Source organism: Centruroides vittatus, unplaced genomic scaffold, assembly GCF_030686945.1.
Source record: "Centruroides vittatus isolate TY-2023 unplaced genomic scaffold, ASM3068694v2 scaffold_769, whole genome shotgun sequence".
Classification (NCBI taxonomy): domain Eukaryota; kingdom Metazoa; phylum Arthropoda; class Arachnida; order Scorpiones; family Buthidae; genus Centruroides; species Centruroides vittatus.
The window spans coordinates 3,953,582-3,968,912 of NW_027122717.1; the positions used below are offsets into that span (position 1 = coordinate 3,953,582).

Sequence of the window (15,331 nt, forward strand, 5' to 3'; positions counted from 1 at the left end):
GTAAATTATTTAAATTAATTAATTAAATTATAATTATTAAAGTTAATATGAGATGGAGCCTAACGTCTACCTCTAGGGCCAAATTGGTTTATAATTTATGTAATAGCCGTAAATAGCCCGATATGATTCGGCAGTTGTTGGTATTTAGATGTAAGTTATAACTTATAAGTTATTTTATTTGCAATCGATCTTTTTAACTCTTTAATTAAGCACTAAAATTTTGTTTTTACTACGTATTTGTAGACTGAGTAGTACCCTAAGGATATACTTTAGTGGGGACGTATGGTCTAGTTTCTGCCCAGTTGTGGAACAGAACAAATATATTATTGGGGGTTTTCTATTTGTGAAGTTTTGTGATATTTTGTTGCTATTGTTTTTGTCAATATTTTTAAAATTAACATGATTTCAAATGTTATCTTTTGCATATAATGAAAAATGCTCGTTCTTTGTTTTATATATAAAATAAATTATATAATAGTTACTCATCTTCTAGAAATAAATAAATAATTCTTTCTTTAAATACGATAAGTTTCAATAAAATGTTTCGTAAATCATTTTAAAACATCGTAAAAAATATTAAAATATATGCGAATACGAATATAACATAATTAACTAAACAATAACATTAATGCCCGATACATTCTAACCTACACGCCATCAATGCCATAAGATATCGGGCTAGATAAATTCTATAATATTATTTAATTACGAAATAATTTAATACTTCTTATTAACTTTATTTTTATTTCTTATTTATTTTTATTCGCTATTTCTTATTAACTTTAATAATTATAATTTAATTTTCAGCATTAATAAAAGTTACCAAAATGATTAATTTACTGTGTTTTTGTTATTTCTTACTCCTGTTTTGAGGTATTCGGTATTCGGCCGAATAGTGAAAAATAGGCCAAATACTGGGTAGTAACCAAATATTCGTTAAAATCACTAATTTTTATCACACATGCATACAATCAAGTTGACATGAAAGAAGGCCTATTTGGGTGGTTCTGTGCCATGGTAAGTTTTAAACTTCTGACATCAACTTCTTCAACATATGTGCATCTTCAAGTTTGCCATCTCTTTGATCAAATAAATATAGTCTGTATGCAAGGCTTTGTAATCTGCAATTGTGAGAGGTACTGCATTGATTGAAAGTGCAGATGTTTGGAAGATATCAACTGTAATTTTAAATAAACACCTACTCAAAAACCTTTAAATAGTGCAGCCAAACTTTAACATTGTCATGTATTATTGTCATTTTTTTAAACAGTCCTGACACAAATTTCATGTCTTGGCATTTTAAAAAATGCCAAATCATCTTAATTCTTTATAAGCAGCCAGGATGTGAAGTTTTCTATTGTTGCTTTATAGAAACAGCCACAATATGTTAGGATAGTTTTTCCATATACTGAGCATTTTTGATCTTTGAGGCTTAACATATGTATGTGTATATATATATATTGGTAGTCATTGCCAGGTGGCATCAAGTTAAGGAAATTGCAAGTTACAAAAGTTTGAAAATCACTGCCTAGAGTGCCAGAATCAGCTTTTGGGGTGTTGCAAACTTCTAGGTGTTTGATTTGTTATACACTAGAATAAGTAATTTAGTATGACAGTTTCGAAAACAAGTAACATTAATTGGCTTATTGTCATTTGGTTTAGTAAGTAGCCTTCATAACTAGTGTGAAGCAAATCTTACTGTGAGAGTGAAAGAACTCTCAAAGAAAAGGTTTGATCAAATAATGAGTAAATCACAAAGTGAGGATCCACAGTGTAATTTGAAAAATGTATTTTATTTTTATCTTAATGTATATTTGTAATGTATATGTAAGTATAAAGTATATTTATCTGAAGTTATTTAAATAAATGTTTACCTTAACATTAATACTATTCCACCAAATGCAACTTTAACATTTGATGTTGAGCTTATTAAGTTAGAATAACTCAATTCAACCTTCTGTGACATCAGTTTTGAATATCAGCTACCTGTCTACTAAACTGGTTTTTTTTTTATTTTTTTTTAATTGCTTTTAATTTGATGTGATTTATATGTTTTCACACCTTTTACTGATTTTTTTTAAAACTTATTTTACTTGTACAGAAAGCATTTAATATTTTTACTTTAAGAAATTTAACTATTACTATACACTAAAATTACATATTGATACATCAAAATTTGTTTGTTTTGAAAAAATATATATATAATTATTTCCAACAACTTATAAAAGTAACCTAAAAATTTTTCTTGTCTATATTCATAAATTATTAATAACATTTATTTATATTATTATAATGCTTGTACATTTATTTTTGTTTATTAAGCTTTTTTTTATACAAATTTTATATTGTATAAGTTTAAAACAACTGAAAGAATTTTTCAGTATTTATATATTTCCTAATATAAATTTCAAGCAAATTTCTGCTTTGGTAAATATTTGTTAGTTAGAAACACTTTCTGGTCTTTAAACATAATTTAAAATTCTCAAAATATTAAATCAGAGTGAAGAAATATAAATTAGCAATATAAAACTAAAGTTTATGTAGAAGTTTATTGCAAATTCTGGTTTTTCAATTAAATTTTCAATAGATTGAATTGAAATTTCCTACCTTTCTTCAGCTTTGGCCTTTACATAGTTACTAGAAGCTGTTTGCCCATTTTCTTAAGGTTTAAGGCTTAATTTAAATTTCAGAAAAACTCAAAATTCATCATCACAATTTCTTTTAACACTTATTTTCCTGAAATTTGAATTTCTGTTAACAATTCTTTCAATTTTATAAAATTGAAATTTAATGTTTCATACAGCTTTCTATACTCCAGGTTTTCTAATCTTTCAACCCATTAAAAAGACTTGTTTTTTTTTTTTTTTTTTTTTCTTTCTTTCTTTCTTTAATCTTGTATCTTATAATGTAGAGTGGCCTAAAGTCAGTTAACTGAAGTACTGCATATTTTAAGAGCAGTTAAAATTGATTTAGAACAGTTGCATGTTGTTTTCCAGGATTCTTCCACTTCCAGTGAAGCAACTGAATTAATGATGACATGCAGCTGTTTCAAACTGGTTTTGATCTCTCTTAAAATATATCATAATTGATTTTTGATTCAATCTATGTAATGATCACTCTCTCAACAAATGTCCTGATTGACTTTATGTAATTGGTAACAATAATAAGCACTTTCTCATTCTATGAAAAATATCAAAGCAGTCTTGAAACAATTTGTGATGACTTTGATATTGAAATCATCCTTTTGGAATCATTGCATACCTTATATTTTTCATACATATATCTTGTATGAATATATTTTGTGAAATATATTAATATAATATATACATATTAAAAATGATCCTTTAGTGTTCTATTGAATGTGGAATGTTTGAACATTGGAAATTTTTTCCTAAATTTAGCTTGTGTCCTAATTTTTAAATGTATTTAAAATCAATCTATGAATTTCTTAATCTCAAATTCTTTGATAATTATCCAAATATATTAATGTTATAAATATTTAAGTCTCATTCTCGGAAATCTTAGTTCAAAAATTAGTCATTGATGATGAAAAATTGTAATATTCATATATTGAAAATTTTTTCTATATGCACACACAACAAAATGGAAGACCGTTCATTTGCAGATATGGCTTATACAATTCTTTGTCTGCATTGTTATGCATACTGAGTGTATCAGAAGCAATATCATCCTTCCAAAGTAACATTCTCTCTTGCACATTTGAAAAAATAAATGCCCAATTGTTGCTCTGCTTTGAGAATCTTTCAAACAATGCTAGTCAACAGCATATCAGTTGTGCCATAAGATATGGTATAAAATAAAAGTACAAATATTTTATAGATCAGAGTTTAAAACTGCCAATTCCTCACTCAGTAAGCAAATTGAAATGCATTCTACTTATTTGTCTGCAAGTGTGCTGTCATCTTAACTGCAAGGCCAGTATCTTGTTAAAATGGAAACCCTAAAATGTTCAAAATGCAAGAAATTTAACTTTATATATATATATAAAGAATAAAGTTCATTTCTTAAATCTAGACATTCTAATCAGCAGTACTGTCCTCAATAGTTACAATCACTGTAATAGAATTTACAAAACCCTATTCTTTGTATTAATAACAAACATGTTAATGTGCAATGTCAAATAAAACCTTTTTGAATGTCCTGAGAATCTATTTAACTGAGTTGTTGATCTGTGAAACTGGTGGAAAATAAATGCTTAATTTCATGATAAATTTTGTTTTTATTTTTCTTTATTTGAAAATAATTTTTTTACTTACATTCTGCCTAATTTATATAATTTGATGCAATGGTTTGATAATACTGCTGTTATATGCAATGTAAACATCTAGAAAACCAAAATTATTCTTTATTCAATAAGATTTTTGGCCATTCTGTGGCCATCCTCAACTTGCAACAAATGCAAATAATAGTTTGTACAGAATGATTCACTTAGGACTGAACACTTATGTAGAATATCTCGGTGTAAAATGAAAAGATGAGCTTGAAAAATGAATGAAGCAATTGATATGTATTACTTGTGTGAAGAAGCCATTGGGCACAAGGGCTGTTTCCTAAATGCCACTTAATTGGCACGGGTTTGTAAAACCTGCTCACACTGTCATCAGATGACTTTAAAACTGATAGGAGGGCAAGTTATTGAGTGGGGAGGAGTGATGGGTCAGTCAATAGGTGTTCTTTTGACCAAATAAGACTGACAGGTCTTTAACATTTAACAAAAATAAAGTTTATTATATATCTAAATCTAAGAGATACATATGGATCATACAATGAAAAGTTAAAAGCAGTTAAAATATAAATTCTTACAAAAAAGAATGGTGACTAATCTAGTTCCTATGCTGCTTGCCTAATTCCGTGACCGATGTGAGAGAAGAGTTCACAAATATCTAAGTATACCTCTATGTTTTAGCTGATGTGACACTTGTTCATTCATATGAAAGCTTCGTAGTCAATGAATGTCTTCATTCTTTATTTTCCCAGAAAGGATCATGTCCGTTTCATGGAGATTGACTGGCCACAATCACAGATATAACTTCCTGAGTTCAAGTGCCTAACTTCTGGTGTCTCCACTTTTTATACGATTTGTGTGGGAATTTAGTCATGTGATCTTTCATTGTTTTGAAAGCAAAGGTTACTTTTGCAGGTGTGTGAGCTTGACTATGACTTGCATTGACGTCATGTTGTCACTTTTCTCTTCTTTCACCATTCAATGTTATTGTTTCACAACAGTGTGTTAACTTACCCATCCATTTGTTGCTAGTTGAATTGTCATTCAATCTGATTCTATGCGAGGGTTTTTTCCTAATGATCGGGATGTTTACATAAAAATTTTTGTAGAAATGGGTTGAAACAACCCCAAAACCTCGTGGATCTCACACTTGGAAAAATATGCCACCTGCCAGCTAGGCAGTCCCACAAATCTAATGCCACATTGTTTCACATTTGCCGATATGTAGTGTCAGATATAGGTATCCTTTGCTTAATACACAAAATTAATTACAGTAATCCCTTTATATATGTGGAAGTAAGTTTTAATTTATGCAGTTTTACCAGCTGTCTTTACTTAACATAGATATACCATACTTTGATTAATGCAATTTTGATATACAAAGTAGGATTCAGGGATTAATTAATCATGTTAATCAAGGGATACCTATATATGTCTGGACATGGTGGTGAGTACTTCCAACAACTTCTATAACATATTCCTGTTTGTCATGGATGAAGACATGTTTCTTACATTTGTGATTTCCAGGAAGTTGAGGCAAAACTCACCCCACTCCTGACACCAATATGTGAGAAGCCAAGGGCATGGGTTGTTCCCCCTAAATGCCACTTACTCGGCATGGATAGGCGAAATTCACTCACGTTGTCTGTGGGTGGCTTAGGAAACACGTAAATCATAAGATGGTGGCTTCCAACCAGGAACTGACACCAGTTAGGATAATTATGTACATCCTAACTGCGATTTGTAAGACTATTTAAGATTAGGAGGGCTCATTTATTTTTTGAAACCGTGTTTTACTGTTTTATTGAGTGTTGAACACAAGATTGTGTTATTAATTAAACACTTGGCTTTTTTCCATTTTTATTCAGTTGATACGGGTACTTCTACACATTTCGGGCACTTAGCCCCTCATCAGTCAACTAAACAAGAAAGAGTATATACAGTATTTTGAATATCACATCATACAAAGGTAAACGATATAGAAATTTATTTAAACACGTACATTTTTCTAGACATACCATTAAACTCGCTATGTAAGCAAGGACACGTATACATCACTAGTTCAGATTTTTCCAACTAGGACAATAAAATGACTGCATCAATCTTATAAAATCTACGTACAAGGTTGTAATAGAAAAACGTTATTTTCACAGATGAGGGTCGTATTTGGGTTGGGTGTTATGGTGATGCAAGAAAATTTGTTTGGAGAAGTGCAGATGAGAAATTTAAAGAAGACTATCTGAATAGAAACACTTTTCAACAAGTATAATGATTTGAACTGCATGTCAGCTATATGGATCTGAAATAGAATAGCTCTATGGGGAACACTCGTAAATTTTGACTTACCGACCCAGAAGTTTCGCCAGCACCTCGCTGATAACGAGAAAGTGTAAAATTTGAGCTTTCTCAACCCAATAGTTTTTTCTCTAGGAACATTGCAGGATGAAGAAACTATAGCTTATTTGGTGATTTTTGCATTTTTCGATTGCTTATATTTTGGCAACCCCTTAGAAAATCCTGAAATTTTGTACACTACCTAAGAAAACGATTATCTTTCGAACGAGATATTCAGAAGTACAGTAAGACTCTGCTTAATGCTGCCTCGATATAACGCAGTCTGCTCAAAGCCTAAAAGAAATGTTCAAAATTTACGCCAATTCAAAATATCGTGGCATTTTATTGATTCGTATATAATACGATTATTTACGAACACAAACCAATCGGCGAAAGGTAGTAATTCGTCATAACGTAAATCTATGTTTCGTGCAATTTTGGAAAAAAATATAACATCATGAATGCCATAGGCAATATAATAGCGACTTCGCTTGGTAAGAATTAACTGATAAATGCATGAACGAAGTGTAGAAAAAGTTATTGCTGAAGATATCCAAGAATTCTCAACGAGAAGAGCCTATCGTTAGGTTGAACAAATTGTCAACCTAATTGATACAGCAGGACTATGATATGTAGACGAGCAGGATATTGAGGAGTTACTGCAGGTTTCTGGTGAGAGCCTTACCAATGACGACCTTCAAGAACTGGCAGAACAAGGAATTCATGTAGAACTAGAAAATAGAGATTCTGAAAACGAAGAACCCAAAGAATTTCTCTACAGATTTTCTTAGTAAAAGTTTGGTAACGATAACCGAAATCGTTTATCAAATTGTAGCATGTGCCTTACGTCTTTTCCTGCTCTCCCTTCACCACGTGGTGGGTCCGACTCGGTGTAGAGGAGTTGTGTAAATCTAACTTCTCCCCGAGACACATCCTCCAATAAATTTCCCACCCCTGGTAACCAAGGGTGGGAGATTTATTGGAGGATGTGTCTCGGGGAGAAGTTAGAAAGGATGAAGAAGGAGAAGCAAAGTAGTGGTGATGTGAGTGAAAGTGCGTGTAGAATTAGTTGGGAAGCGAGAAAGTAAAGACTGTGCAACTAGGTCAGCTGGAAGATTTCGTTTTTGAACTGTTTTCTGTCTGATGAGAAGTAAAAGAAGGGGTACACTTCAAACTCATTGTCGGTACGTTTTATGTCTGCCCGTTACGGGAATTCTGTAACATATTATTTGTCGGGAGAATTGTGTGTTAACGCTATTCAGTAGATTGGATTGTCAGGCTCCGTACGCTCCTGTGTTTCCCTGGATGTATTGCATGTTCCCAAGGAAAATTAAAGGGTTATCTTGTTAATTTGGATAGTTGTCTTTGTTTAGTCCCTATTGAGATAAATGGATTCCCCCTTCTAAGCGTCTGCTGTATCAAGCATGCTTGTTATCAAGTTTGTCCCATCGAAGAAATCACTAAAGTTCTCTGTGTCGACTCATTCGTACTTTCTATACTCACAAGCAAATGATCCTGATTTTGAAAGGAGTGCAAAAAAACAAGACGAGGCGTTTTGGATGCGATTTTCTACTACTGACATTTGCTTAATGGAGGAAGAAAACTGACAAATGAAACTACGCTTATCGCAAAAAACAAGAATTTCAAAAAGCCAGGACCTTCATCACAAAACATGAACTTTACATTTCTGTGTGCATATGTTTGTGTTGTTTAACATATACAGTATTATTATTAAGCCGGATGCATACCTGCGGCGCGGCCAGGAAAAGTGGCAGAATGACGTCACGTTTTCTCGCCGCAGAAGTCGATTTTGTGCTGCTTTTCTCGTGCCGCAAAAGTTTGTTGAATTTTATCTTTTGCGGCGATCGCCGCCAAGATGCGTTTCTATCAGCCAATGACAGTTTATTTGGTAATCACGTGAGAAAATACAATCACGTGGTATTTTTAATCGCAAAAGTTCGACACTGTGCCGAAATGTAAGCGGATTGCCGCTTGTGTGGTGGTGCTGCTGCGTGACGAAGATGCGTTTGCGACACCTCTTTTTCTTGCTGCGGTGCCGCCGCATGTGTGCATCCTTCTTAAAGGAGGAATAAAATATGATCAAAAACTGCAACCCGGCATTAATTAACTGCTTGTTTTTTTTAATGGCAACCATTTTAATTAGTTGAATAATCAGAATCTTATACTGCAGGGCAAGTATGAGATATGCTTTTCGGTCAAAGAAATATTGGCTGGCTTTATAATCTGTGAATGGGATGAAGTTGCTATTTACATATTAGAAAGAATTGGAATTCTTTATAGAGTTACGAATGATAGCATGTAAACTGTAAATTGATTTAAGACCTGCCCAGCTCATGAATGTCTAACAATACCATTCGACACTATTTGTTATGGACTGCTAATTAGTAAGGTGATCATACGTTCTTTATTTCACAGGTCTGCCTTTTCGATTTTTTAAAATGTAAAATGGCCAGTTTGTCTTTTATTTTGTGAACTGAAACAGTAAATTGAATATTGGTTTCTTATTCGGAAACCAATATTTAATTTACCTACTTTATTTTATGCAATTTATAAATTTTACCAAACCTACATTGATTATTTAAATAACTGGAGCAGCTCTTTTGTGTAAATGAAAGTACAGGTAACCCCCGTATAACACGGGAGTTACGTTCCAAAAAATTGCCGTGTTATGCGAAACAAAGAACTAGTGCAAAAAGGGGGGTTAGGTTCCAAAAATTAAAAAAAAAAACATACTGTTAAATCCTTGTTTAAATCGGATTTATGATTCGCAAAAGGCCGATGCAGGCATCGGGGCATACAAAATTACAAATAAAAATAATACTGTACTGAATATTATACTGTAAAAATATAAAAAATATATAAAATAATTTATATTGTTAATTTAAATAATTGCTACGGGCGCCCCTAGTGGCCATTTTTGGCATTTGAAAAACTGGATTCTATCATGATAGAATCCAGTTTTTCAGCTTTATATAGTAGATTTTTTTAATGGTTAAAATACTTATTTAAGTAAATATTTTACCAGATTATTCATCCTATATGATGATCTCAGTATGAGAATCATCAACTGGTAACAGTTTTTAATACATTTCATGTTGTACGAGGGTTTTGCCTAATTCCTGAACCGTGTTAGAGTGAATCCGTGCTATAGAAGTGCCGTGTTATATGGGGTTACCTGTATTTGAATGAGACCTACTATGAGAAACCCCTCTGTGGGTGGGTTAAAAGTTATGTCATCAGTGAAAAGTTCTAAGAATGTCGAGAAAACTAAGTTAGTGTCGCTTTTGATCAGACGTTTTTCCAAACGTGTTCACACATATTACTTATAAACATCAACAACCATAGCCCGTTATATAATAAACACGCCAAACGATATGCCAAATTCTTGGGTCATTAAATTTAATGACCGATTCCAAATTAAATTTTAGAAATGTCTGAATTAAAAATTAACTATTTATAATAATTACATTTAATACAAGATGAAAACATAACTGCCTACCTCTAGTCAAATTTAATTTCTAATATTTAATTATAGCCTTTACATAACCCAAGAATTTGGCATATCATTTGGAGCGTTTGTCAAATATATTAGCTGTATACTTTCGTCCGAGCGCCACGCTCATTGGGCGTATTCAAAATCTCGGCACCAATCCAGTGAGATGCTGCCGGAAGTGATGCAACTGCTGGCGTTTTCTAGAGCAGTGGTCTCCAAAGTAGGGCACGTGTACCCCAGGGGATACGCCAAATTTTCCTTCAAAATACTGTATATGTCTGTCTAATCTTACAGTCATACTCCCGAAGAAATAGGCTCACGACCACTTGCAATCATACATGATTATAGAGGGAAAAAATTCAAATTGCGGGTAGCGGGAAATTTAGCAGGAATTATTTATTTATAGTGGCAATATAGTTAGCAAATTTTTTGACGCGTAAAAACTGAGTAACTTATTTCATAAACATAGATTTTATATGTACATTTTTTAATTTATTTGAAAACTTTTATTGCAGACGAGTGAGATTCATTTAGACTCAACATTCCAGATTCAACTTGTCCAAATATATATTCGAGAACCCAAAGACAATAGATTTTTGAACAGGTATGCGACACCGGTCAAGACACAATATTTATATATATACCGTATTTACTCTCATATAAGACGAGGTTTATATTCACTTTTCACTGATTCAAAAACCGAAGTCGTCCTATACGCGCGAACGAAGGATTTTTTGCATTTTTGCAATTTTTGTGAACCGTGTATTCGTATTTTTTTTTTTTTTTTTTACCGGATGCTCACCTTATGATGTTTAAAAACAAAAGTATTTTATCTGGGTCGTTTGAATAGTTCTTGAGAATTGTAAGGAGTAAAGATGAATAGCAATAGGAAAAGCAAAGCTTTTGAATTGAAATTCCAAAATCACACGGGAGCCCGATATAATCCATTTCCACGTGAAAACAGATGATTATTTGGAAATGAGAATTCGGAGAAACTCATAAGTGTAATCGACGGAGAATGGATTCGACTGTTAAGAATTGGCAAAAAAAGGTTCAGCTTTACAGGAACAAATTACGAGGTATGTTATCGATTTTACAAGATTTTTCCTTAAAGTTTAAAATGCCAGTAATTTTTGCGGGACAATGTGTAAATTTACGCGCATCTAATATTTTATTTGTGATTAAACGAAATAAAATTAGAATTGTAATAATAAATCTAATTTTTATTTTTATTTTGATCTTTAAAGGTCACACCTCGTCCTATATGCGAGATCGTCTTATAAGCGAGTAAATACGGTATATTATAACATATATAATTATTTTCGTCTTAGAGGTGCGCGATCAAAAAGTTTGAAGATCACTGTTCTAGAAACACAGACGCTGACTGCCAGGAACTTCGGGAGAGAAAAACAAGAAAAATGGTGAACGATGTAAACTTCCATGTTACATTAAATTTATTTTTGAACTTATTTAATGAGAACAGATTAATGGAAAATGAATATTTCGAAAAGAGAAATAGGGACGAAGAATTTTTAAATTTCCGTAGGAATTTTAACCCTTTTTCTCTCCCCACACTAAGAAGGGAATTTTCAAAAATTCCTTCTTAGTATGCATTCTCATGATGTACCTGTGTACCAATTTCAACTTTCAACTTCTAACCGCGATTATCATCAACCCATCTCAATTATAAGAAATTTTTTTTTTAAACAAAATCTGATAACAAATGACGCCACACAATTTTATTTTTGCTTTTTATTAATAACTCATAACGGCCAGAAAAGTTACGCAACTTCCTTTGTTAGATTTTTTGGATTCAGGTGGTCTCAAAACATGGAGATTTACAAAAACTCGGAGGGTCAAATCTGACACGATTCCAATACTTTCCCTTATGTACAGTACACAACAGCCGGGAGGGTAAAAAGCAGGTTGGGTTTATTTTTCTCTAAAACTGAAAAGCATAACTTTTATTATAAAATACAGTGGAACCTCGCGTAACGAGCATAATTCGTTCCAGAGTCTTACTCGTAATGCGAAACAGTTTTTTTCCATAGAAATTAATGTAAAATACGATAATGCGTTCCACACCGAAAAAATGCTCAAATGTTTTATGTATAACGTTTATTCAAAAAAATAAAATATAAAAAATGTACAATATACACTGTTAAGGAGCGTGGATCATCATCTTTTCATCTATCGCGGAATGAACCATCCTGGAATGAATTCGATTTGCAGAAACAAAAAAAAAAAAAAAAAAAACATTACAGCTAATATGTTTGATAAACACTCCAAACGATGGGCCAAATTCTTGGGTTATGTAAAGGCTATAATTAAATATTAGAAATTAATTAATTTGACTAGAGGTAGGCAGTTATGTTTCCATCTCGTATTAAATGTAATTATTATAAATAGTTAATTTTTAATTCAGACATTTCTAAAAGTTAATTTGGAATCGGTCATTAAGTAAACACTTCGCAACATTAGCATAGAACGCTGAAAAACTTGAAATAGGCCTATATAAAAGCAGCTGAAAGATAAGTGCATTAATGCAAGCGATGCGGACACCTTAGCAACAGCAGGAAAATGCATTGTACAAAATAAGTTTTTTAGAAGCTTCTAATTACCTCATTTTCCACTGTATAATTTTTGTACATTTTTGAGTTATTTATTTTGCATTTTAATATTATTCATTATTTATATCAATTTTTAAGTTATTTTTGCTTTATATTCAAATATTTAAACGTTGTTGTTCTTTCTTTTATTCTGTTTATGTATTGTTGATGTATTCTGTTTATACTTCGGAACGATATTTAACGGTAAGGATGTTCCAAGAGAAATGTAGCCCGAGGATGGTCTGTTAGACTAGGTTGAAAACGTTTGCCAAATAAAATGAATCTCAGCAGCCAAAAAGGTGTTGAGAGATATTTTGAAGATAAGTAAAATCTGATTGCAAACGTTTTTATTTCAATAAGTTTGTAGCTGGATTTATCAAGGTTTAGTTTATTTGTTTACAAACGAGTTTTATAAAAGTTTTTGAATTGATATAGCGAACAAATATATTATTTTAATATTATGTGTAAAAAATGGGTTATAAACACCAAAAGAGATTTACTGAAACATGACAGCATTTATCTGTCAAAAAATATGACAAATTTTGAACATGCTCGTAAAGGAAAAGTAAGTTTCTTAATATACAGTAAAACTTCGTTATTTCGGAACTCAAGGGACAAGAAAACAACGACTTCGAATTATCCGAACTTTTTTCAAATCGAAGTTTTTTGTAATTCTCGAATAAAATTATCTTATATAATTTCACCCGTTCATTTACAAATGTGTTAATATTAAGTTATTACTCAGTAATTTAAGCCTATTTGGAAAAAAAATCGTCAGTTGGCGTGTACTTAATGAAAACGTAACCAAATTACATTCAAAGCAAGACCTGAAAATAACATACGAAAGAAACTTAAGTGCTTCAATAAGAATTACCGCGAATTTCGTCTAGAGCAGCGATTCCCAACCCGGGGTACGCAATATGTTGTTTAGGGGTACAGACAAAAGTTAGTTATTATGGCAGAAAAAATAATATATTAATTTGTGATACATAATATATTATTAATAAAGTTTGTGATTGTTCCTTGCAACAATCACAAACTATTATACATTTCAAAATGCAAAAATAGAAATAAAAACTTATGCTGCCGATTGTACAATGCAACAGACCAATAAATGTTGCGAAGTCAGTCAATGGTAATGGTGATACCATTATGTGTGATTAGTGATTATGCTACGGACTTTTGATGGTGGGGTGTATTACCGTTATTATTATTATCTCTCAACAATATCCCCACGTGTTGTTTGAAAAAAGTATTTTTTTTTTTTGTTTATAAAAAGTATTTTTTATTGTTAACAAGGAAAAGGACATAGCTAGTTTCTCAAGATTTTCTCTACAAGCAGTAATTTTTTCATTAATTTTTTATTGACAAGACTATGTCTTGTTTATAAAATCGTACTGCCTGCTGTGTTACCAGCTTAGAGGTATGAAGGAGTACATGTCAGAAGTTGCAATTTGGCACAAAGTATTAGGTGCCCAAATCATACGCGCATAAAAAAATCCAGACTTGTATCTACAAGTCTGGTATTCAGGGGACCGAAAACGAAGTCAAAATAAAATTCAAAATGGCGACACTCTTTACAGACAATGAGAGATTTGCGCATGCGTTGCTCGTTGGGAAGTTGGAAATGCCACGGGGGTACGCTAATGAAAAAAGGTTGGGAATCGCTGAGGATCAATGGCTAGTTTTATGAAGAATTTAGTTCGAGATTACGAAAATCACGTTATGAAAACAAGCTCTATTATAAGCACGCATTCTATCGTAAATATGCACGAGTAGGAGGTGGAAGGGTCAACTACTCGTGGCATTACTCCACAATTTATATTGTGGTACATTCACTGATGAGGGGTTGGAAATACATTGTGCCAACCCGAAATGCATTTGTAGTCCGTTCATAAAAATAAAAATAGTTTGTTGACCAGTCTGCTGTGAGATAAGTCTACCAGTCTACAAGGTTTACAGAGACTAATCCACATTGCGACTAAATTATATTAAGTACGCTTTTAGCCCCCATCTAAAAATATTTAGAACATGAAATTGTAAAATTTTTTTATTAGAAAAAAGTCTATAAAATGTATGATACGCATACTATACGTGTAATAGTTTAACTTCTTTGATGAAAGCATTAAGGAAGAAAGTTTAGTAATTTTTATATAGATCTAAATAAAACATTAACTGTTCAAAAACATCAGCAATATTAAATTTTAAACATATTTAATCTTTAATATAATTAAATAAAAATATTGCACGAAGAAGACTCGTTTTGTAAGTGTACTTTGGAGTGTTTATTCTAATTTAGTTTAGGCTAGGCTCCGCCTAATCTTGTCAGCACATCAAAGACAACGACGAGTGCGAATACCCTTTAACAGCGATTCTCAATCTCCTTATCTCCGCGACCCTCCAAATAGTAAATATAAATAAAACTAATATTTCGCAACCCCCACCCAAAGGAATAATAATAGTAAGCCTTACTATTACTAATTGAATTTTGACTGTAATTATAAATGTAAATTTTTTAAATATTATATAATCACATTGCACTAATTTTATACATTAAGAAAATACCGACAGTATAAAAAATGTAATACAACTATTCCTATTATTTTACGTTGCTGCGTTTATAGCGAC

At 31.9% G+C, this 15,331-nt stretch overlaps 1 protein-coding gene and 1 long non-coding RNA gene across 2 annotated transcripts in view; both read left to right on the forward strand.

The window, feature by feature from the left end:
- Positions 1-2,863, forward strand: part of Fkbp12 (peptidyl-prolyl cis-trans isomerase Fkbp12) — a 42,208-nt gene extending 39,345 nt beyond the window's left edge. The window contains exon 5 of the mRNA XM_067288214.1: positions 1,889-2,863. Coding sequence (XP_067144315.1) covers positions 1,889-1,943 — 55 coding nt within the window. The 3' untranslated portion in view covers positions 1,944-2,863. The remainder of the gene's footprint in view (positions 1-1,888) is intronic.
- A 4,067-nt stretch (positions 2,864-6,930) lies between these two features.
- Positions 6,931-7,930, forward strand: LOC136989803 (uncharacterized). Its single transcript, XR_010882961.1, has 2 exons — positions 6,931-7,485; positions 7,589-7,930. It is a non-coding gene; the product is annotated as an uncharacterized lncRNA (long non-coding RNA).
- The last annotated feature ends 7,401 nt before the right edge of the window (positions 7,931-15,331 follow it).